Source organism: Camelina sativa, chromosome 15 (assembly GCF_030686135.1).
Source record: "Camelina sativa cultivar CO46 ecotype springtype chromosome 15, ASM3068613v1".
Taxonomy (NCBI): Eukaryota; Viridiplantae; Streptophyta; class Magnoliopsida; order Brassicales; family Brassicaceae; genus Camelina; species Camelina sativa.
The window spans coordinates 24,142,095-24,164,361 of NC_141894.1; the positions used below are offsets into that span (position 1 = coordinate 24,142,095).

The 22,267-nt window shown below is 40.3% G+C and overlaps 2 protein-coding genes across 2 annotated transcripts in view; one reads left to right on the forward strand and one right to left on the reverse strand.

The window, feature by feature from the left end:
* Nucleotides 1–9,824: 9,824 nt before the first annotated feature.
* LOC109129150 (uncharacterized) lies at nucleotides 9,825–10,955 on the reverse strand. Its single transcript, XM_087487271.1, has 2 exons — nucleotides 10,584–10,955; nucleotides 9,825–10,529 (listed from the first exon to the last, which is right to left on the reverse strand). Exons 1-2 carry the CDS (start codon nucleotides 10,953–10,955, stop codon nucleotides 9,825–9,827), a joined length of 1,077 nt encoding a protein of 358 aa, XP_087343397.1.
* A 2,400-nt stretch (nucleotides 10,956–13,355) lies between these two features.
* Nucleotides 13,356–22,267, forward strand: part of LOC147927028 (uncharacterized) — a 61,597-nt gene continuing 52,685 nt past the window's right edge. Inside the window, exon 1 of the mRNA XM_087487272.1 lies at nucleotides 13,356–13,622. Coding sequence (XP_087343398.1) covers nucleotides 13,356–13,622 — 267 coding nt within the window. The remainder of the gene's footprint in view (nucleotides 13,623–22,267) is intronic.

Consider the following 22,267-nt stretch of genomic DNA (forward strand, 5'->3'; position numbering starts at 1 on the left):
TCTAGTCTTCTTTCTTAAGAAATTACAAGATCTAAAAATAAAAATGCAAAAGGAATAAAGCTAAAAAAGGTAAAAACTAGGTTTTGAGAATATCTAAAAAGCTGCCCTCTTTTGGTGGCTGCAGGTACAAGGCTTTATATAGGAAGGGGAGTGGAAGCCCTAAAAATGGAAAAAGTCAAAGTAGTCAACGGCTCGGTCAACTCGACCTGTGCGCGGCCGAGTGGCAGGTCGAGCTGGCTTCTCTCGTGCATTCTCCACTCTGTCGAGTCCATCTCCCACACGATCGAGTGCTTGGTCGAGCTGGACTCCGGACCTTGGTTCTTCAGCCTTAACTCCCTTGCTTTCTCTTCATGATTGCTTCACTTCTCCTCAGGATTGCTTCCATGCTCCTTAAGCTCCAAAATCACCTGTTTATGCATGAAAAGATGCTAATGAAATGCAACTAAACTCTAATGCATGATTAGTCCTAAAGCTACAAAATAATGGTGAAAATGGCTAACAAAAGATGCAAAAGATGTGAATAAACTAAGGGAAAACATGGTAAAATATATGAACATCAACACCCCCCAAACTTAGTCTTTGCTTGCCCTCAAGCAAATAAACAAGACATAAGAAGGTAGATGAGGTTTGAAAGTTGGATCTCAGCTCCTAAAACTTGCAAATAGACCATCTAGAATCAATGTCCAAGTTACTAGTACTATGATGCAAGTTGAATGAGCTGTACTTCAAAATTTTAGACAAGCACATCACAACCTTTACTGATTTGAGCCTTAGACATCCACATGCATTCAAATCAACCATTTCCTTTAACATTCATTAATCAAGAACATGAATCCATTCTATGCAATGCTTAAACTCATTTGGCTTGGTAATAAGGGTTTTGAGACAATGATGGTCTCTTTTTAGAGTGGGGCTTGTCAATATCAATGTTCTCTCATGAAATGAATTGAGCTTTAGAAGAATGCTAAAGGTAAGAACACTTAGACACATACAAGAACAAAACCTTGTCTACCCAAAGGTACCCAAAGTGTTTATCCTAACAATCTAAACCCAAATGATCCTAGTGTTACCCTTTAACTTCTTCTTTTCTCTTTCACCCTTTTCTCTTTTGGTTTTCAAGTCTTAGGAGAGGTTTCTTATTTGATCTTTCTAGTGGAATGGGGGATTCTTATTGATTGCTACGGTTCTCTTTTCTTCTTATTCTTAAGACATATAAGTTTTTTGCTAAACTTCTCTTTGCTTTCTTTTCTTTTTCTTTTAACTAGAACCATCTTAGATACAATTTTTTTTTTTTCCCATCCTTTCACTAGACTTTAGCTTTTACTTAAACACATTCCTCTCCTAAAGACTCTACCCTTTTCTTTCTCTTTTTACTTTTTCCTTTTCTTTTCCTTTTCTAAACAACAAAGTCCCAAACCCAACAAGTGAACCACCTAGTCCTATCTAGTTTGAAAATTGCAAACTAGAACTACAAAAGGCTTTACTCTTGTCCGTTCAAAGCTAACACTTTCTACCAAGCTCAATCCCAAAAATAGGCCTCACACACACAAGAATAAACAAGGCTTGAAAGAAGGTTTGGTTGAGGGGTAGGGGAACTGATTTTAATGATTTAATCAGCTACATGGATCAACAAGAGTGGTAAAAAGGAGAAAGATGATCCAAATATGTATGTGGTATCCATGAGTTTAAAGCAATGCACACATTGATAATTAAAAGTCAATATTAGGTTCTTATAGATAGGAAATGGAATCAAATCACAACATGCTTCAATTTAGACCAAATGCAATGCAGGAATTCAAGGCTTGGTTCAATCTTATGCTTCTAACCACTCAACTAGCATCAAAGTACTATTAACTTGGGCATTGATCCTAGTCTAGTGAATTAAACAAGCTAACAAGGAAAAACTCTTTATAGATCCCTAATGCAAACAGTCCATATGCTAAATAAAACACTTTAAATATGCGATGCAAACTACATGAACACTCTTTTTATAAAGATTTTTGCAAAAAAATTTCAAATTTTTATGGTTTTTCTATGCCTTAGATGATTATGCAAGTGCTAACATGATGATGATAAAAATTTGAAATAAGAAAACAAAACACAACATCAAATGCTATCTCAAACCCTCCCCCAAACTTAAATCACACAGTCCCTTGTGTGAAAGAAATTTGTTTGAGGATCCAAGACTTAAAACAAAGACAAAACACAACATCAAATGCAATGGTATAAACAATGGTAAGATGATGATGGTACCTTAGGGATTGTGGAAGAAGTTGTCCACATCCATCTGCATGCTGTCATATGAGTAGTTGGGGTCCTCTTGGTGGCTTGGAGATGAACTTTGGGGCAGCTCGACGATGCCAATCGACCGTGACTCGGTCGAGTGCATGTCCGAGTGGGGGGGTCGAGCTGGACCGCGAATCTCTGTTAGCTGTCCCTTCTTGTTCTATTCAGACTCCCTAGCTTCCCTAACCATGAAAACACCAAAGCAAAAATCAAAATACCAAAATTCCAAAGCAATATATACAGGGATACCTTAGGGACTTCCTCCCTAGTGAGCTTGTTTAAAGTCACTAAGCTTGACTTTGATGCCTTTTCAGGCATGAGTTAGAGACCAAGGAGGTGATGAAATCCCCCCTGGTTCTACTTGATAACACTTGTATTCCTTTTTGATCACTACTGCCTTAGCACTTGAACCATGTTTCTTCTTAAGCTTGAGTCTTGGTCTTGCCTTCTTCAAAGATTTCTGTTTGAACTGAGCTTGAAGTTCCTTCACTAAACCAGCTAGCACTTGAACTGAACCCTTTAGCTTCTCCACTGAATCTTCTTGAAAGGTTAGCTTTCCCCTTGAAGCAGTTTCCTCACTTGAGACCTTATGATCCTCCTTTCTTTTTATAGTGTAAGGTGGATCATATTTGGAAGGAAGATTAGTGGGATTGTAGATGTCAAACTTCATAGTGAAGTCTTCAGTCAGGTGGAGCTTGATAGTCCCCATCTTCACATCAATAACAGCCCCAGCTGTAGCTAAGAATTGCCTTCCCAAGATAAGAGGGTCTTTAGGCTCTTGTTCCATGCTCATGATTGCAAAATCAGTTATTATCCTTGCTTCTCCTATTTTGATAGGGAGGTTTTTAATTACTCCAACCACATCCCTCTTGGATCCATCTACTAGACTGACATAGTAGTTGCTGTCCTTGAAGTCCTCATACCCCAACTTCTCAGCCACTGAGTATGGCATCAAGCTCACTGAAGCTCCTAAATCACAAAGGCACTTATTGAAGTGCATGTAGCTGATGGAACAGGGTAAGTTGAATGAGCCTGGATCTTCAAGCTTTGTTGGGACAATAGCTTTCCAAATCTCTTTCAAATCCTTCATATCTTGGTCATGAGCCCTCTTCTTTGACATCTCAAGTAAAAAATCTTGATAGAGAGGGTATGGAGCATACTGTTCCAAAGCAGGTCCTCTCTCTTCTTCTTGGTAAGCAATGATGACCTCTTGTATAGCCATCACCTCCTTCTTCTCAATAACAACCTCTTCCTTCAAGGCTTTCTCTTCCTCTTGTTGCAAGCAAGCACTTCCTCCCTCTTTTCAATGACTACCTCCTGTTGTATGGCCATTACTTCCTTCTTTTCAATGAATACTTCTTCCTTCAAAGCCATCACTTCCTCTTGTTTCACAACCACAGCTTCTTCTTTCAAGGCTTTCTCTGTCTCTTGTTGCAAAGCTATCTTCTCCTTTTTCTCAATGATCTCTCTCAATTCCCTTATCTTTTGAGCCTTGAAACGTCCTGGGAATGGTAGAGGCGGTTTGTAAGCAGGAGGAATGTATCTAGCAGGCTTAACAGCTTCTGTGTCTGCAACTCGATCAGTCACTCGATCAGGTACTCGATCGTGTGTGTGGTCGAGCACCTGGTCGAGTGGTTTCTCTGCTTCAGTCTGCTCAGTAAAACCTTCACTCTGGGCTTCAATTAGTGACCAATCTTCCCCACCTTGAACCTTACTGTCCTCAGTGACATATTCCCCATGGAGATGGATAGCTTTAGCAGTGAACTCCCTTGGGTTTGGAATAGCTTGTTGAGGAACATGGTGTGGCTTAGGAGCTGAAGTAGAGGCAATGGAATGTTCCATGTACTGGAATGTAGAGGTCAGACTCTCAATCTGGTTACTCAGGTCATGAGAATAAGAATCCAATGTTTGGTTCAGCTCTCCAAACTGCCTTGCTGCCTCAATCTGCTGATTGGCTTGCCCAAGCAGTAGTTGTTGCATCATAGCTCTTAAGTCAGGTTCTTGGGCTTGGTATGTCTGAAATGCTGGAGGGTGACACCATTGAGTCTGGAAAGTTTGTTGCTGGTGCATAGGTGCATAATGGAATTGACTGCCTTGAAACATGGTTACTGACTCCAATAGGCACACGGTCAAGCACAGGCTCGAGGTTATGGTCGAGTGGACTGGGAAGTGCTGGTTATTGAGATCCGGCATCTGGCTCGGGCAAGTGCTCGATCACTACTCGGTCGAGTGGTGGTCGAGTGACTGGTCGAGTGGTACCTGAAATGGAACTTCAACCCAGAAACAGAAGATTCAAGTACAGCAACTTCACAAGTGTATAAACGAACTTAATCTTAGACTAATATGGATCCTAAATGTCACAAAAACACACTCAAATGGGCAACGACACCAAATTGAAACAAGAATATTTGTGGTGGTGGAAGATGAATGTGTATGCAATGATGAGAAATGGATTGGATGGGTGTTTCAATTCCCCTTATGCAGTTGCAGTATAAGAGGTGTCAATCCTAAATGAGTGTCTGTGAACAATTAAGATGTAAATATCAATCTAAGTCAAGCCAAGTGTAAAGATTGTTTGTCACTAACAATCCTAAAATGAAAATGTAAAAGCAGAAAGTAAACTACAAGAACTAAGAACTAAATGCAAATGAAACAGGGTGATTATAACAGTAATGATGCAATAACAGAAATAGAAACTACTACTAATGAACTAATGCAAGGCAAGTAATGAACAGGACACTAAGTGAATGCAATAGGAATGCAACTAGAATGAAACAGGAATGAAACAGGACAATCACAAATCATGAAACACAAGTTCTGGGGATGAACTCGAGCAGCACTCGACCGAGTGTGGGTCGAGTGGGTGGTCGAGCTAGACTAGACGCAGAAACAGAGCTATGCAATAAAAATAGAGTAATGCTAAACCAAATCAAACAACAAGCAAGCAACAGGATTAAGACTTTAAAATCAATAAACAAAGAAGGTCCTGAGGATGGATTCATGGGATGAACTGATCATTGTGGCTATCTAACTTGGTCAACAAATCTCAAGCAAGCTATGAGCTAATCTCTAGACATATGAATCTAAGACAAGTTTCTCCCACTCTCATGGTCAAGAAACAAAACCTATGCATCTTCTAGACTTGTTCTCACACAGTAAAGAATCTACACAAGCAGGCATTAAGTAATACATCTCAAACCAAACAAGACCTCTAATCTCTTAGCAAGCCTAATGGTAAGCTCTAGATCTAGCCTTATCTATGCTTCCTAAACATTGGTGTGATGCTAAGAAGCTTGAAATCAGACTCTACCCTCTCAGATATATAATCAGCATTAAGATCATCTACCCTAGAAGAGATCTACAACAATCAAGCTTGACCAAATCACACAAACCACAAAATCAGTCCATCCTAACCATCCTCAAGATCCTAGGAAGACTACTCACAACAATACATGATTAAACAAGTCAAAAACCCAGAAATTATTGAAACTTGCATTATTAGAAAGATAAAACAGAGATCTTTAATATTGATGAAAGGATCAAACTCAAATTCTCAATATCTTGAAAGTTATAGAACCAACAAAATATAAGAATCTAGTCTTCTTTCTTAAGAAAGTACAAGATCTAAAAATAAAAATGCAAAAGGAATAAAGCTAAAAAAGGTAAAAACTAGGTTTTGAGAATATCTAAAAAGCTGCCCTCTTTTGGTGGCTGCAAGTACAAGGCTTTATATAGGAAGGGGAGTGGAAGCCCTAAAAATGGAAAAAGTTAAAGTAGTCAACGGCTCGGTCAACTCGACCTGTGCTCAGTCGAGTGGCAGGTCGAGCTGGCTTCTCTCGTGCATTCTCCACTCGGTCGAGTCCATCTCCCACACGATCGAGTGCTTGGTCGAGCTGGACTCCGGACCTTGGTTCTTCAGCCTTAACTCCCTTGCTTTCCCTTCATGATTGCTTCACTTTTCCTCAGCATTGCTTCCATGCTCCTTAAGCTCCAAAATCACCTGTTTATGCATGAAAAGATGCAAATGCAATGCAACTAAACTCTAATGCATGATTAGTCCTAAAGCTACACAATAATGGTGAAAATGGCTAACAAAAGATGCAAAAGATGTGAATAAACTAAGGGAAAACATGGTAAAATATATGAACATCAGTTTATGAAAAGAGAGAGAGCAGGAATAATTAAAGAGACAGGCAAAAATAAATAGGTTGTTCCATGGATCTCTTGGATACAGTCGCCTAAGGGTTGCATTAGCTGATGAGATAATTAAGACCTCAGCCAACTTTATGTCACTTCGTCTCTAAAACTCCAACCTTTTTTAATTTTTTCTCTTTCAATTACTTAAACGTCGCAAACGATGGGAGAAGGGCAATAATGTATTTTTTTAAAGCTCTGTGGCAGGCGGGAAAAGAGTTTTGCTGAAGTGGCATAGGAGAGAAAGAGTAGCACTGTTCATGGCATGATTGACAATTTTCTCTATTTTCAAACCCATCAGCCCATTTAGCCTCAGATCCATTAACAAATTCAGGCTTTGCATCGACCGATGCACCAGATGTGTCGATCGATGCAGAGCCACTTCTGTTGATTCTTCTACGATTTCTGCATCACTTAAACTCAAAACTAAAAATTAATAGGTTAGTAAATCCTAAAAATAAAAACAAAAATAAAAATAATTAAATCCTACCAGTGGGTTGCCTCCCACTCAGCGTTTGTTTAAAGTCATTAGCTTGACTTGGCAGCGGATTAGGCAGAAGGTGCATCATCCAAACGCAAATTGTGTCCGTTTGGGATCCTGGCTTCAGCCCAATAATGTTTCACCCTCTGTCCATTGACAGTAAACTTCTCTCCCTTGGAGTTAAGCAGCACAATAGCTCCATAGGGGGGGACTTCTTGGATAGTGAATGGTCCGGACCAGCGAGAACGAAGCTTTCCAGAAACAGCTTTAAGCGACAGTTGTACAGAAGTACCTGATCATTGGGCTCAAAATTTCTGGAGATGATCTTCTTATCATGATAAGCCTTGGTTCTCTCCTTGTATAACTTAGAGTTCTTAAATGCATGATGTCTAAACTCATCCAACTCATTCAGCTGAACCAACCTTCTCTCTGAAGCTGTCTTGGCATCAAATTCAGCAATTTAACAGTCCAGGCTGCCTTGTGCTCCAAACTCCACTGGAAGATGACATGCTTTCCCATAAAGCAAATGAAAAGGAGTAGTGCCAAGTGGTGTCTTATATGCAGTTTTGTAGGCCCAAAGTGCATCATCAAGCTTCGTAGCCCAATCCTTCCTTGTAACACCCACAGTTTTCTCTAGAATCTCCTTAATCTGCTTGTTAGAAACCTCAACTTGTCCACTAGTCTGAGGATGATATGGACTAGCTACTCTATGTTGAACTCCATACTTCTTCAACAACTTATCAAACATCTTATTCATAAAGTGCTTACCTCCATCACTGATGACAATCCGAGGCACTCCAAACCATGGAAAGATAATGGTCTTAAACAGCTTAAGAACCACAGCAGAATTATTCTTGGGACTTGCAATAGCTTCTACCCACTTGGAGACATAGTCAACAGCTACAAGGATGTACTTGTTCTTGTAAGAAGAAGGGAATGGTCCCATAAAATCAATGCCCCAACAATCAAAAACTTCAACCTCAAGGATAAAATTTTGTGGCATCTCATGTCTCTTACTAATATGTCCTCTTCTCTGACAAGCATCACATCTAGATACAAACTCATGAGCATCCTTAAACATTGTTAGCCACCAAAACCCTGCTTGAAGAACTTTGCACACTGTCTTGAAAGTAGCAAAGTGTCCAGCATAATCTGATTCATGGCAATGAAATAACACATCATGAACCTCAGTCTCAGCTAGACAGCTCCTGTAAACTCCATCTGAATAATGCTTATACAAGTATGGTTCATCCCAATATTATCTTCTAAGCTCTCTCAAGAACTTCTTCTTAGCATATCCTGTAAACTTGTCTGGTTCCACCTCTGCAGCAAGGTAATTCGTGATATCAGCATACCACGGTTGATCAGTAGAAGTTACAGCAGCCACGTTGTCATCAAACTCGTAACCCGATGATTCTTGAACCAAGTGTCGATCGATGCATGACACTGCGTTGGTTGATGCAATCGCCAAATCCTGTTCGTATCGAGATGCAGCATCGATCGATGCACCAGCTGTGTCAATCGATGCAGTGCCGAGAGTCTGCAAATCTTCACGAGACAAAGTTTATTGAGAACCAACATCAACAAAGTAGACATTCTCCTTTGGCAGTGAATCATGAATCGAAACATCATCTTCTATCTTGATCCTGGATAAATGATCAGCTACTCCATTCTCAATTCCTTTCTTGTCCTTAACCTCAATGTCATACTCTTGAAGAAGAAGAATCCATCTTAGCAACCTTGGCTTGGCATCCTTTTCTGCATCAAGTATTTGAGTGCAGCATGACCTTTGATCAAACCAAGTAAGAACAAAACTTCTCAAAAGCAAACACTACTGCTAGCAGCTCTTTCTCTGTTGTTGCATAATTCCTTTGAGCATCATCAAGTGTTCTACTAGCATAGTATATAACATGAAGTTTTTTATCCTTCTTCTGTCCTATCACTGCTCCCACTGCAAAATCACTGGCATCACACATTACCTCAAAAGGTAAATCCCAGTCTGGTGGTTGAACAATAGGAGCACTCACAAGCTCTTGCTTAATCCGTTCAAAAGCTAAATCGCATTCATCAGTAAACTCAAACTTGACATCCTTGCATAGTAGAGCTGAAAGTGGTCTAGCTATCTTACTGAAATCCTTGATGAAGCGTCTGTAGAAACCAGCATGTCCAAGAAAACTCCTTACCAACTTCACACTATCTGGGGGTTGAAGACTTGTCATCACTTCTATCTTAGCACGGTCCACTTCAATACCAGCCTCTGAAACCCTGTGACCAAGCACTATACCATCTCTCACCATAAAATGACATTTCTCCCAATTAAGAACTAAAAGCTTCTCCTCACATCTAGCTAGCACTTTGCAGAGATTATCCAAACAGATCTTGAATGAAGACCCATAAACAGAAAAATCATCAATGAAAACCTCCATGTAATCTTCAATCATGTCTTTGAAGATGGACATCATACATCTCTGAAATGTTGCAGGAGCATTACAGAGACCAAAAGGCATTCTGCGATATGCAAAAGTACCATATGGACATGTGAAGGTTGTCTTCTCCTGGTCATCAGGATGAATCGGAATCTGGAAAAATCCGGAGTAATTATCCAAAAAGCAGTAGTATGGATGGTTAGCTAACCTCTAAAACATATGATCAATGAAGGGTAGTGGGAAGTGATCTTTTCTTGTTGCGGCATTCAGCTTACTGTAATCAACGCACATCCGGTGTCCGGTGATAGTCTATGTTTGAATCAGGTCATTCTTGTCATTCTTCACCACTGTAACTCCACCCTTCTTAGGAACAACATGAACTGGACTAACCCATTTGCTGTCAGAAATTGGGTAGATAATCCCAGCATTCAGCAATTTCATGATCTCCTTCTTGACAACATCTTGCAGTTTCGGATTAGGCTCCTCTGATGCTTAATAGATGTCTTAGCTCCTTCCTCAAGATGAATCCTATGCATGCACAAGTCCGGAGAAATCCCTGCAATATCATCAAGAGAATAGCCAAGAGCTTTGCGAAACTTGCGCAGCTTGCTTATCAGTAAAGTGAGCTCTGCGTTGTTTAAGGAAGCATTAATAATAACAGGATATGAAGAATTCTCACCTAGAAATGCATAACTTAACCCTGCAGGAAGTGGCTTGAGATCCAGCTTTGGAGCTTTCTCAAGGCTCCAATCTGACAGTTTCTCAGCTTGTGAAGAAGTACCAACCAATTCCTCATGTGCAACCAACTTCTTCACTTGTTCATTAGCATCTAGTAGCTTGACATACCCAACAGCAATGTCATCTAAATGCTTAGCTTCTTCAGTAGAAGCAACCAATGCTCTCTCAAGAGGATCTTTAGGATGCAGCTCCTTGAAAATCTCATCAGCAAGATTAGACAATGTATCCACATAAAAAGTTTGACCATCTATTGTTGGCCTCTGAACCAGCTTATACATGTCAAAACACATCTGCAAGTCTCCAACATTAAGGCCAATCTTTCCTTTCTTGACATAAATAATAGCACCAGCAGTGGCTAAGAATGATCTTCCCAAGATTAGAGGATCCTTAGGCTCTTCTTCATACTTCAAGACCACAAAATCAGTAGGTATCAAACAATCACCAATCTTAATTGGAACATCTTCAAGGATACCATGAGGAATGCGGAATGAACGGTCAGCAAGTATAAGAATAATCTTGGTGGGTTGGAAATATGTCATCCCAAGGCTGAGTGCTACTGATCTAGGCATTAAGTTGACACTGGAACCAAGATCACACAAAGATCTAGCAAACCTCTCATTAAAGATTGTACAATCAAGAACAAAACTACCTAGATCAGGAAGTTTTTCTGGGATCTTGATCTGAATGATGGCACTGACTTGAGCTGAAATCATCATCACTCGTTGCTCAACATTCAAATCCTTGGTTACCATTCTCTTGACATATCTCCTAAGCATTGGAGAAGTCTTAACAGCATCAACCAATGGCAACTCAATAACAAGCTTATCCATCATAGCCTTGCACTTCGCATCATCAATCTCCTGCTTAGACTTCCTTGGGTTCTTGGGAAAAGGAACTCTAGGCTTGTACACTCTCTCAGCAACTGGAATCGGAGCTTTCGTAACGTCCTTCTCGGTCTTGACGTTGCATCAGTCGATGCTATCTCGCGAAGTCAACTCTTCTACGACCACTGAGGGTTGGGTCGATCGATGCTTAGCAGCTGCATCGGTCGATGCTGGTTCCGGATCGTCAAACTCATCATCCTCATCGATCAGGTCCTGCAATTCTTGGGATCTCTGCTTCTGATTAGCTTCAGACTGTAACTGCTTACTGATGTACATATATTTTACCATGTTTAAGCATAGTTTATCCTTCTCTTTTGCCTTGTTTAGTAGCAATTCCTTAGGTTTTATAGCTATTTATGTCCAAATTTGCACTTAGAATATTTAGAAGCATGCATTGCATACATTAGTGCATTTGGAGTATTATTAGGTGTTATGGAGCTTTAAAAGGCTAAGGAAGGACTTGGGGCTATTTATGGAGCTAATCAAGAGGACTAGTAGCATCAAGATCATAAAAGGAAGCACTCCACCATGCCACTCGACTAGACACAAGGTCGAGCACTCTGTCGAATTCATAAAAATCTCCTCAAAGATTGATTCTAATGAAGACGTTCCGTTGAGATTCAGCTTCAGTATCCTTCATGAAAGTCGTAGCAAATCGAGCTACCTTTCCAATGCCGGTGGTCGGAGGTCAATCCAATGTGTATTGCAAGAGTTATACTTGTTTTACTGAAGAGATATAACCACACCCGAAGTCACTCGACCGTGTGCTGAGAGGGACTCGACCGTTGGAAGAAGTAGAAGAAGAGGTCACTCGACCATGCACTCAACCGAGCACATGGTCAAGTTGACCGAACCGTCTTTCTATTTTGTCTTCTAGCCATTTTAGGGCTTCCCTTCCTTCCTATATATACTTAATGTACCTTATGGCCGCCCACAAGTCAGAGAGAGTCAGAAATAATATCTTGTAGCCACCAAAACCTAGTTTTTACCCTTTTGGGGATTTTTAGCTTTTTGTTTTCATCATCAGCCACTTTTTATCACTTTTTCTCTAGATTTTTCATACTTGTTGGTTCCACAACTTTCTGAGTATTGAGAATCTGAGTTTGATTTCTTCTTCAATATTGTAGATCTTTGTCTTATCTTTATAATCATGCAAGTTTCATTAATTTCTGGGTTTATGATTTTGTTCATCATGTTTTGTGATTCTTAGTAGTTTGCTTAGATCTTAAGGATGGGTTAGGCTGGATAATGGTTGTGGTTGTTTAGATTGGTCAAGCTTGTTTGTTATAGATCTCTTCTAGGCTAGATATGTTCTATGCTAATCTTATATCTGAGAGGGTAAGGTTAGATCTTAAGCTTCCTAGCATCACACCAATGTCTAAGTTGTTAGATAAGGCTAGATCTAGATATTATCATGTAGCATGCTAAGAGATTAGATGTTTTGTTTGATTTTTGACTATGATGATCTGTTGTTTAATGCCTGCTTTTATATGATCTTTGCTAGTGAGAGCTAGACTGGGCGTATCTTAGCTTGATTGTTATTACCAATAGATTGGATTAACTTGTATTAGGAGATCATTGTCTAGAGATAGCTCATGTTTGATTGAGGTTTGTTGACCAGCTTTAGATAATCATAGCTTGAGTCCAGCCCATGAATCCATCCTTAGGACTTTCTTTATCTATTGATTTACCTGTTTGAATCCTGTTTAACCTTCTTTTGTTTGCTGTACTTTCGTTCTGCTCTGTTTTGTTGATGCTCTGTTTCTGTTCATTCGCTTGTCAACTCGACCACCCACTCGACCATGCACTCGACCGAGTGCTAGGTCGAGCTCCATTTTACTTTCTTGTTTATGCATTGTTCTGTTCTTATTTTCTTCTGCTTATTAGTTAATTCTGCTTAGTCTTGTTTACTGCACTTGTTCTACAGTTTAATTCAGCTTTAGTATTGTCTTAAGTTTCCTTAGTTCATTGCATTTCATTATTGTCATTAGGTTGTTAGAAGCAAATCAACTTGATATTTGGCTTAACTTGAATGCATTGATCACATCTTGACTGCTTGCATAATCACTCTTTATGGATTGACATCCTTTATGCTACAACATCATAAAGGTATTGAAACACCTTGCATTCCATCACATCATCTCTGCTTATGTCTCTATTTGCATGTTCTCATAGAATCATTGCATAAGTAGAGAATCATAGAAAAAGTCCTTGTTTCAATTGGAGCCTTTGCCATTAGGGTGTTTATATGTTCCAGTCGAGATTTCAATGTTTCAAGATTAAGTTATGTTACATTTGATTCTGTTACTGACCTCTTTGTTTTTCTGGTGTTCTGTTTTGATTCTCATGTACCACTCGCAATGGCACTCGGCCAAGTACCTCAAAGCAAACGGTCGAGTGAGTGTTCGAGCACCTGGCCGAGCACCTGCTCAGAGTCTCAAAAACACAGAAGAAGAGGTGGCAATGGAACTCCCACATGATCAGAATGAACCTCACAAGAGAAGGAAGATTGGTGATAGTGATACTCCCACTACTCATACTCAAAGATATGGGATAGTGCCTCCTCTTATCCACATCACAACCTTCACAATCAAGACTAGTCTGATCTCAATGGTTAAGAGCAGCAGATTTCATGGCCTGCCTACTGAAGACCCACTTGCACACCTTGATGAGTTTGATAGGCTCTGTAGCCTCAAAAATATAAATGGAGTTAGTGAGGATGCATTGAAGCTGAGATTGTTTCCTTTTTCTCTAGGAGATAAAGCCCATCAGTGGGAGAAGACTGTACCTTCTGGAAGAATCACCTCTTGGGTTGAATGTAAGAATGTCTTCCTTGCAAAGTTCTTTACTAGCTCAAGGACTGCGCATGGGAGAGGTTCAAAGGGTATCAAACACAATGCCCACATCATAGATTCAACAGTCAATATTTGTTGTATACTTTGTATAGAGGTGTTCTTCCCAAGATCAGGATGCTCCTAGACACAACCTCCAATGGAAGCTTCATGAATAAAGATGTGGATGAAGGTTGGGACTTAGTAGAGAACCTTGCTCAGTCCAATGGAAATCATAGTGTGGCATATGATAGTAGCTTAATGATGAGGACATCGAACCACCAAGCCATATTATCCAAGCTCCATATGTGCCAAGCGGACCAATGACTAGGACCAGGAGCGAAAGCATAGAGAAGAAGTTCAACATCTTTTTGGAGCATCTGGAACATGAAGGACTGATCCCCCTTGATCAGTTTGAAGCCATTCGCCTAACCCCATCGGAGAGCTCCCAACTAAAGCCCGTCTTCAACGAAATACCTCCGACGAATCAGGACGATTCAGGAGATGATCCATATATCAAATTAAAGCTTTCTGAGTCTAGTTTCCGGAGAACCAACGAGCGTCGAGAGAAATGCTATAAATCTCCTGATTTGGACCGAACAGTAAACACATGTCCAGTGGACTCTCTAATAAGCAATAAGGTTAAATGGGCTTTATTCACCCCCAAACTTGAAGCCCACTTAAGCACGTGTTATTTGGAACTAGAAGATATCTAGAAGGCTCTCTCACTCGTCCAGAATATCCTGAGATCGAAGAAGAATCATGTCATGAAGTCAAGATATCAAATTTGCCTTAATCGGCACCCTTGATATTCTCCTTTCTACCCAACGTCTCTTTCCTTTATTTTTCTGATTTTGTTCTGGTTTTCCTTGTTTTTTCTTTGCAAGATTTATGTGTTTTTCCTTAGAATAAGTTATGAACCTGGCTATATAATGCCTTGAGTTCTAGTTCTACTTTTTTCACCTTTTGATTAATAAAATTGCTTGTTTCTGTTTCACAAAGAAACCATTGCTCTCTAATTCATGAGTGTGTCTGAATTCTTGAGTGTTCTAAGAAGTATCAGTAGACTTTCACATCTATTGTGGTTCTTATCAATCCACTATTCATCTCCACCTTATCTGGGTTAGTTAGAGAGGTCCTTAGACCAGCTAACGACTCATCTTTGTTTTGGTTCAAGATCATTTTGTAGTCAAAGCTCATATCATTTTGGTATCAGAGCTTTAAAAGCTCCTAATTTATCAGGTGATTTAGTTCCTTCAGTTTAATTTTTTTTTCCCAGTTTCATTATAAAAAAAAAAAAAGAAAAACCATTTCATCTGTTTTATTACCTTAGTTTTATAAAACTCATAGAAACAAAAAAAAAAAAAAAATCAGAAAAAATATTACTGCAGCACTCGTTCGAAATCTATTTTGTATTACTCTCTTGCCTTTATTTGCTCTGGTCTTTTTCACTTGTTAGAATTTCATAGATTTTTTTTTTAACATAAATGATTTGTGGTACGAAGACATATTTCTTTGTGTTCTCTCTTACCAAAGAATTTGATACTTTGCATCTTAATTCTTTCAGGTGGGATGGGTGACAACACCGGTGATCCTAACGCTGCTATGATGCAGTTATTGCAAGCCATGCAACAACAACTCACTACCATGGAAAACCGCCTAAACCAAATCGAACAACCTCGTGCAAACCATAACCAAAGACGAGAGAATGGTGCCGTTCATGAAGATGGTCAAGAGACTGACTTCAGTGATGATGGAGGACCACAAAACAACCGTCGACGACGTCAAGCTCAAAGACATAACAAAGAAATGGCAGCGGAAGAAGACCGTACGAGGTCTAATTCTATGGATATGGAGCTCAAGGCTCCTACGTTTGCTGGAAGGGTAGATCCTGAAGCTTATCTTGAGTGGGAGCAGAGAATGGAACACATCTTTGCCTATTACAAGTACACCGACCAGAAGAAGCTAGCCTTAGCCGTAGCTCAACTTACCAATCACGCTTTGTGAGGGGAAGTGACACCCCTCAAGTAACCACATGAAGGGAAATGAAGCAGCTGATGAAGAAGAGATACGTTCCCATCTACTATCACCGAGACCTACAAAAGAAGTTCCGGAAGTTGGTTCAAGGAACAAGGAGTGTGGAAGTGTATTTCGAAGAATTTGAGCACTTAAGGAATAGGCTGGAGCTTGACGATGATGCCGAGACCACCATGGCTCAGTTTCTTGATGGATTACAAGAAAAGATCTCCCACAAAGTAGAAATGCATCCTTATCACGACCTGAAGGACATTCTACACCATGCTATACAAGCCGGACAACACATCAAGAAGAAGATGACAACCATGGGGAGAACTAAAACTACTCACAATTGGGATCAAGGTCGTGCCAAGACTCCTTTTGCATCCACCTCTCAAGTCAGACCCTTGGATAAAGAAAAAGCTGTGGCTATTGACAATCGGTTCAAGTCTAAGCCAACCGAATCCACCCAAAGTAAGTTCCCTAGCCCTAACAATTCAAGAACTCGTGATATAACATGTTTTAAGTGCAATGGAAGAGGACATATGGCTAAAGATTGCCCCAACCCAAGAGTTATGATTCTCACGGATGCGGGAGAATATGAGTCACAAGATGAAGCAGATCTCACCATAGATGATGTTGTAGTTGAAGAGGTAGATTGTGAACCTGAATATGGAGAATCCCTGGTCATAAGGCGTGTCTTGAACCTCACAGTCCATCCAAATGAGCTAGCTCAAAGGGAAAATATTTTCCATACCCGCTGTACCATCCAAGAAAAGGTATGGAATCTTATTATCGATGGTGGATCATGTACTAATGTTGCTAGCGAGTATATGGTTTCAAAACTCAGCCTTGGACGGATTAAACATCCTCATCCATATAAACTAGGATGGCTTAATGACAAGGCTGAACTGCGAATCACGGATCAAGTACAAGTACCATTCAAAGTGGGAAAGTATATGGATCAAGTCTTGTGTGACGTGGTTCCTAAGCAAGCTTGTCACCTTCTACTTGGTAGACCGTGGCAATTTTATAAGGATACCATGCACCATGGGCGTAGTAACATGTATTCTTTTGTCCATGATAAGAAGAAATACAATCTCACTCCTCTCAAACCGAACCAAGTGCATGAAATTCAAGTTAAGATGCTTAAAGAGAAGGGTTCTACTTCTAAGAATAATTTTCTGATCAAGCCTAGCTACATAGCTAAGACACTCACTTGTAATGAACCGGTATTACTAATGATGTTTAAGGAAGTTTTGAGCGCAGTTTTTAGTGCTTTGGAACAAGATCTCCCTAAAGAGGTGAAAGATCTTTTGCACCGGTTTGCTGAGACATTTCCAGATTAAATTCCAGCTGGTCTACCTCCTATAATAGGAATTGAACATCAAATAGATCTGGTTCCGGGTGCCCCGTTGCCCAATAGAGCCGCTTATCGAGTTAACCCGGAGGAAGCTAAGGAATTGGAGAAACAAGTGAAGGATCTTTTAGACAAAGGCTATGTGAGGGAAAGCCTAAGTCCATGTGCTGTACCGGTCCTTTTGGTGCCAAAAACAGATGGAATTTGGAGGATGTGTGTGGATTGTCGAGCTATCAACAACATTACCATCAAACACCGACATCCAATCCCAAGGTTAGATGATATGCTTGATGAATTATCTGGATCTAACGTGTTTTCAAAGATTGATCTTAGGAATGGCTATCATCAAGTAAGAATGAAGGATGGTGATGAGTGGAAAACGGCTTTTAAAACCAAGCAAGGTCTCTATCAGTGGCTAGTCATGCCATTTGGGCTTACAAACGCACCAAGCATCTTCATGAGGCTTATGAACCAAGTTCTAAGGCCTTATATCAGTAAATTTGTAGTGGTATTCTTTGATGATATACTTATTTATAGTCCTACATTCGATGATCACCTAATTCATTTAGAACAAGTTATTAAAACACTTCAAAAGGAAGGTCTTTATGCCAACCTTAAGAAGTGCGCCTTTTGTACTAATGAACTTGTCTTCTTAGGTTTTATAGTGAGTTCACAGGGACTGAGAGTGGACGAAGAGAAAGTCAAAGCTATACAAGAATGGCCGACACCAACTAACATTAGTCAAGTGAGAAGTTTCAATGGCTTGGCTAGTTTCTATAGGAGATTTGTGAAGGATTTCAGCACTCTTGCTGCACCACTCACTGCTGTGATCAAAAAGGACGTGGAGTTTAAGTGGGGAGAAGTCCAGGCGAAATTAAAAGCACTCAAAGATCGGTTATCGAATGCACCAGTTTTAGCTTTACCAGACTTCAATAAAACAATCTTGAGTGTGATGCATCAGGTTTAGGTATTGGAGCTGTGCTTACTCAAGGAGGCAAACCAATAGCCTATTTCAGTGGAAAACTCAATGGAGCAACACTCAACTATCCCATGTATGAAAAAGAGTTGTATGCCTTGGTCTGCGCCATGGAGACTTGGCAACACTATCTACTCGCTAAGGAGTGCGTGATTCACACGGATCATGAGACCTCAAAGCATCTACGGGGGAAAACAAACCTAAAGAGAAGGCATGCAAAGTGGCTGGAGTTCATAGAGACATTTCCCTATGTCATTAAATACAAGAAGGGAAAAGACAATAGCCGATGCGATTTCAAGATGACATGCTCTCATCTCTACAATGGATGCAAAGGTTCTTGGTTTTGAATTGATTATACCTTTATATGAGTCTGATCCTAACTTTGCAGAGAGCTATAAGAAACCAGGCAAGGGAGGTCACGCATCATTCTACATTCACAATGGCTATCTCTTCAATGATAAACGTCTATGTATCCCGCAATGCTCTTTAAGGTATCTTATAGTCCGAGAAGCTCATGCCGGAGGCTTAATGGGACACTTTGGAGTGGAGAAGACTTTGGCCATGCTTAAAGAACATTTCTTCTGGCCTCACCTTAAGAAATCTGTGGAAACTTTCATTGCACGGTGTATCACTTGCAAGAAAAAAAAGTCTAGAGTCCAACCCCACGGTTTGTATCTTCCCTTACCAATTCCTACTTCTCCTTGGGTTGATATTTCCATGAATTTTGTGCTAGGTTTACCCAAAATCAGACACAAGGACTCAATATTTGTGGTGGTGGACCGTTTTTCCAAAATGGCTCACTTTATACCGTGTGCTAAGACCAACGATGCAACCCAAACAGTGGACCTCTTCTTAACGAAGTTGTAAAATTGCATGGAGTGCCAAAGACTATTGTTTCCGACAGGGACACCAAGTTTCTCGGTCACTTTTGGAGGACCTTATGGAAAAAATTAGGCACCAAGCTACTATTCTCAACCACGTGCCACCCACAAACTGATGGCTAAACCGAAGTAGTCAACCGCACGCTTGGAACACTTCTAAGAGCAACAATAGGGAAAAATCTTAAAACTTGGCTTGAATTTGTTTATGATAGAGCTATCCATAGTGCAACACTAATGTCTCCTTTTCAGGTTGTCTATGGGTTCAATCCCAATACACCTTTGAATTTAACACCACTTCCACAAAAAGACTTCTGAGACTTAGATGGCGAGAAAAAGGCCGAGGAAATCAAGAAGCTCCATTTAAAAGTTAAGGAGAGACTTGAGAAAACCAATGAGCAACGAGTTAGGGCAGCCAACAAGGGCAGGAAGAAAGTTACTTTTGAAGTAGGAGAATGGGTGTGGCTACACATAAGACCATAAAGATTTCCCAATCAGAGGAGCTCTAAACTTTCACCCCGTGGAGATGGACCATTCAAAATTTTGGAGAAGATTAATGACAAAGCCTACAAGTTGGATCTTCCAGGTGAGTTCAAAGTGTCAACTACATTTAATGTCACTGATTTGGCTCATTTTGATGCAGGAGAAAACGTTTCGAGGTCGAAACCTCATGAAGAGGGAGGGAGTGATAAGGACATCGAACCACCAAGCCATATTATCCAAGCTCCATATGTGCCAAGCGGACAAATGACTAGGACCAGGAGCAAAAGCATAGACAAGAAGTTCAACATCTTTCTGGAGCAGCTGGAACATGAAGGACTGATCCCCCTTGATCAGTTTGAAGCCATTCGCCTAACCCCATCGGAGAGCTCCCAACTAAAGGCCGTCTTCAACGAAATACCTCCGACGAGTCAGGACGAGCCAGGAGATGAGCCATATATCAAATTAAAGCGTTCTGAGTCTAGTTTACAGAGAACCAACGCGCGTCGAGAGAACTGCTATAAATATCCTGATATGGACCGAACAGTAAAGACATGTCCAGTGGACTCTCTAATAAGCAATAAGGTTAAATGGGCTTTATTCACCCCCAAACTTGGAGCCCACTTAAGCACGTGTTATTTGGAACTAGAAGATATCTAGAAGGCTCTCTCACTCGTCCAAAATATCCTGAGATCGAAGAAGAATCATGTCATGAAGTCAAGATATCAAATTTGCCTTAACCGGCACCCTTGATATTCTCCTTTGTACCCAACGTCTCTTTTCTTTATTTTTCTGATTTTGTTCTGGTTTTCCTTGTTTTTTCTTTGCAGGATTTATGTGTTTTTCCTTAGAATAAGTTATGAACCTGGCTATATAATGCCTTGAGTTGTAGTTTTATTTTTTTCACCTTTTGATTAATAAAATTGCTTGTTTCTGTTTCACAAAAAAAACCATTGCTCTCTAATTCGTGAGTGGGTCCGAATTCTTGAGTGTTCTAAGAAGTATCAGTAGACTTTCACATCTATTGTGGTTATTATCAATCCACTATTCATCTCCACCTTATCTGGGTTAGTTAGAGAGGTCCTTAGACCAGGTAACGACTCATCCTTGTTTTGGTTCAAGATCATTTTGTAGCCAAAGCTCATATCACTAAGGGGAGGTGTTGAATCTGAGCAAGGGCATAGAGAGGAACTACAAGCCTTGAATGAGAAGCTTGAAAAGCTAGATTAGCTCTTTCTACACAAAAGAGGTGATTCCCAGCAAAAGAAGGTACATGTTGTTTGTGAAGATGAGCAGTCTATGGTCCCAGTTTATCCTCGACAACAACCCCAACAACCTCCTTTTCTAAATCAAGAGATGAAGAGTATGCTTCAGCAACTCCTACATGGCCAAACTAATGGAGATATTGAAAAAAGTAAGAAGATCATAGAGAGGAAAAACAAGATGGACTCCACATATGGTGCCCTTAATATCAAGATTGAAGATTTAACTTGCAGACTGCTTCACCTAGAGAGCAAGAGTGGATCTTCTTCTTCTAGCCAACTCCACGGGACTGAAATTAACAATCTAAAGGAGTTTTCCACTGCCCAAGCTATCTCTCTCAAAGAACTACCTTCAAAGCTCTCTGAGAACAGTGACAACCAAGATGGGGAGGATTTTCTTCAACCAAAGGTGCATAATGAGAAGAGAACTGCGTTTGAGACACCACTCGACCATACACTCGACCATACACTCGACCATACACTCGACCATGCACACGGTCGAGTGCCTGGTCGATTCATTGCTCAAGAATCTAGCAAGCCAGAGTTCATTCCTCCTCCCTATCAGGCACCTTTGCCATATCCAGGATGGTTTAAAGAGCAAATGCTAAAAAAGTACAAGGCTTCTATTGATAAGAAAGCATTGATGGTCTTGAGTCATGAACTTTTGTTACAAGATGTTGAAATGAATGAGAAGCCACAAGTTAAAGAGCTTGAGCAGAAGAAGCCAACTATTGATGGGCATACCTTTAGGATTGAAGAGAAAGGTCATGAAACTGAGTCTGGAATCTTTGAGGGTGTAAATGGGGTAGAAACAGAGATTTTAGGTCACTCGGCCTTCCACTCGACCTACCACTCGACCGAGCACCTTAAGTCACTCGACCGAGTGGTACCAAGTCACCCAAAATGCCCAGACTTCATCCCCAAGCTTCACCAACAACAAGAGCCAAGAAACCCCTTCTCTGATGGTTTGTCTGAGCTTCAAACTATCAACATTCTACATGATTCAGTGAGGGAATTAACAACTAAGGATGAGGAGATAAGTGGGCAAATCAAGAAACTTCATGGTAAAGTTAGAAGTTCTTCTCCAAAGAAAGCAAGGCAAGGTCTGAGTATTATCAGCAGACACAGCTCTTTTAGCATTGACCCAAGAATATGAGGAGCAATACAATCTTTGGGAACAAAGGGGACTTCATCACCTCTCTATGACCCTTCCAAAGCATAAGAAGTATGCAAAGTCAAACTTAGAGACTTTAAACAAGCTCACTTGGGAGGAAGTTATCCTTTGTACATATTGGTTTAAGTTTCTTGTTATTTTGATCTTCTTTTCTTTAGTGTTATGGATGGGCAGGTAGCATGAAGGTCCTTTAGACACTTGGTGATATCCCAACAAATGAATCCCACCCTCAGCCCATTCCAAGTAATACTCCAACTCTATCTTTGTGTACACCATTGCAT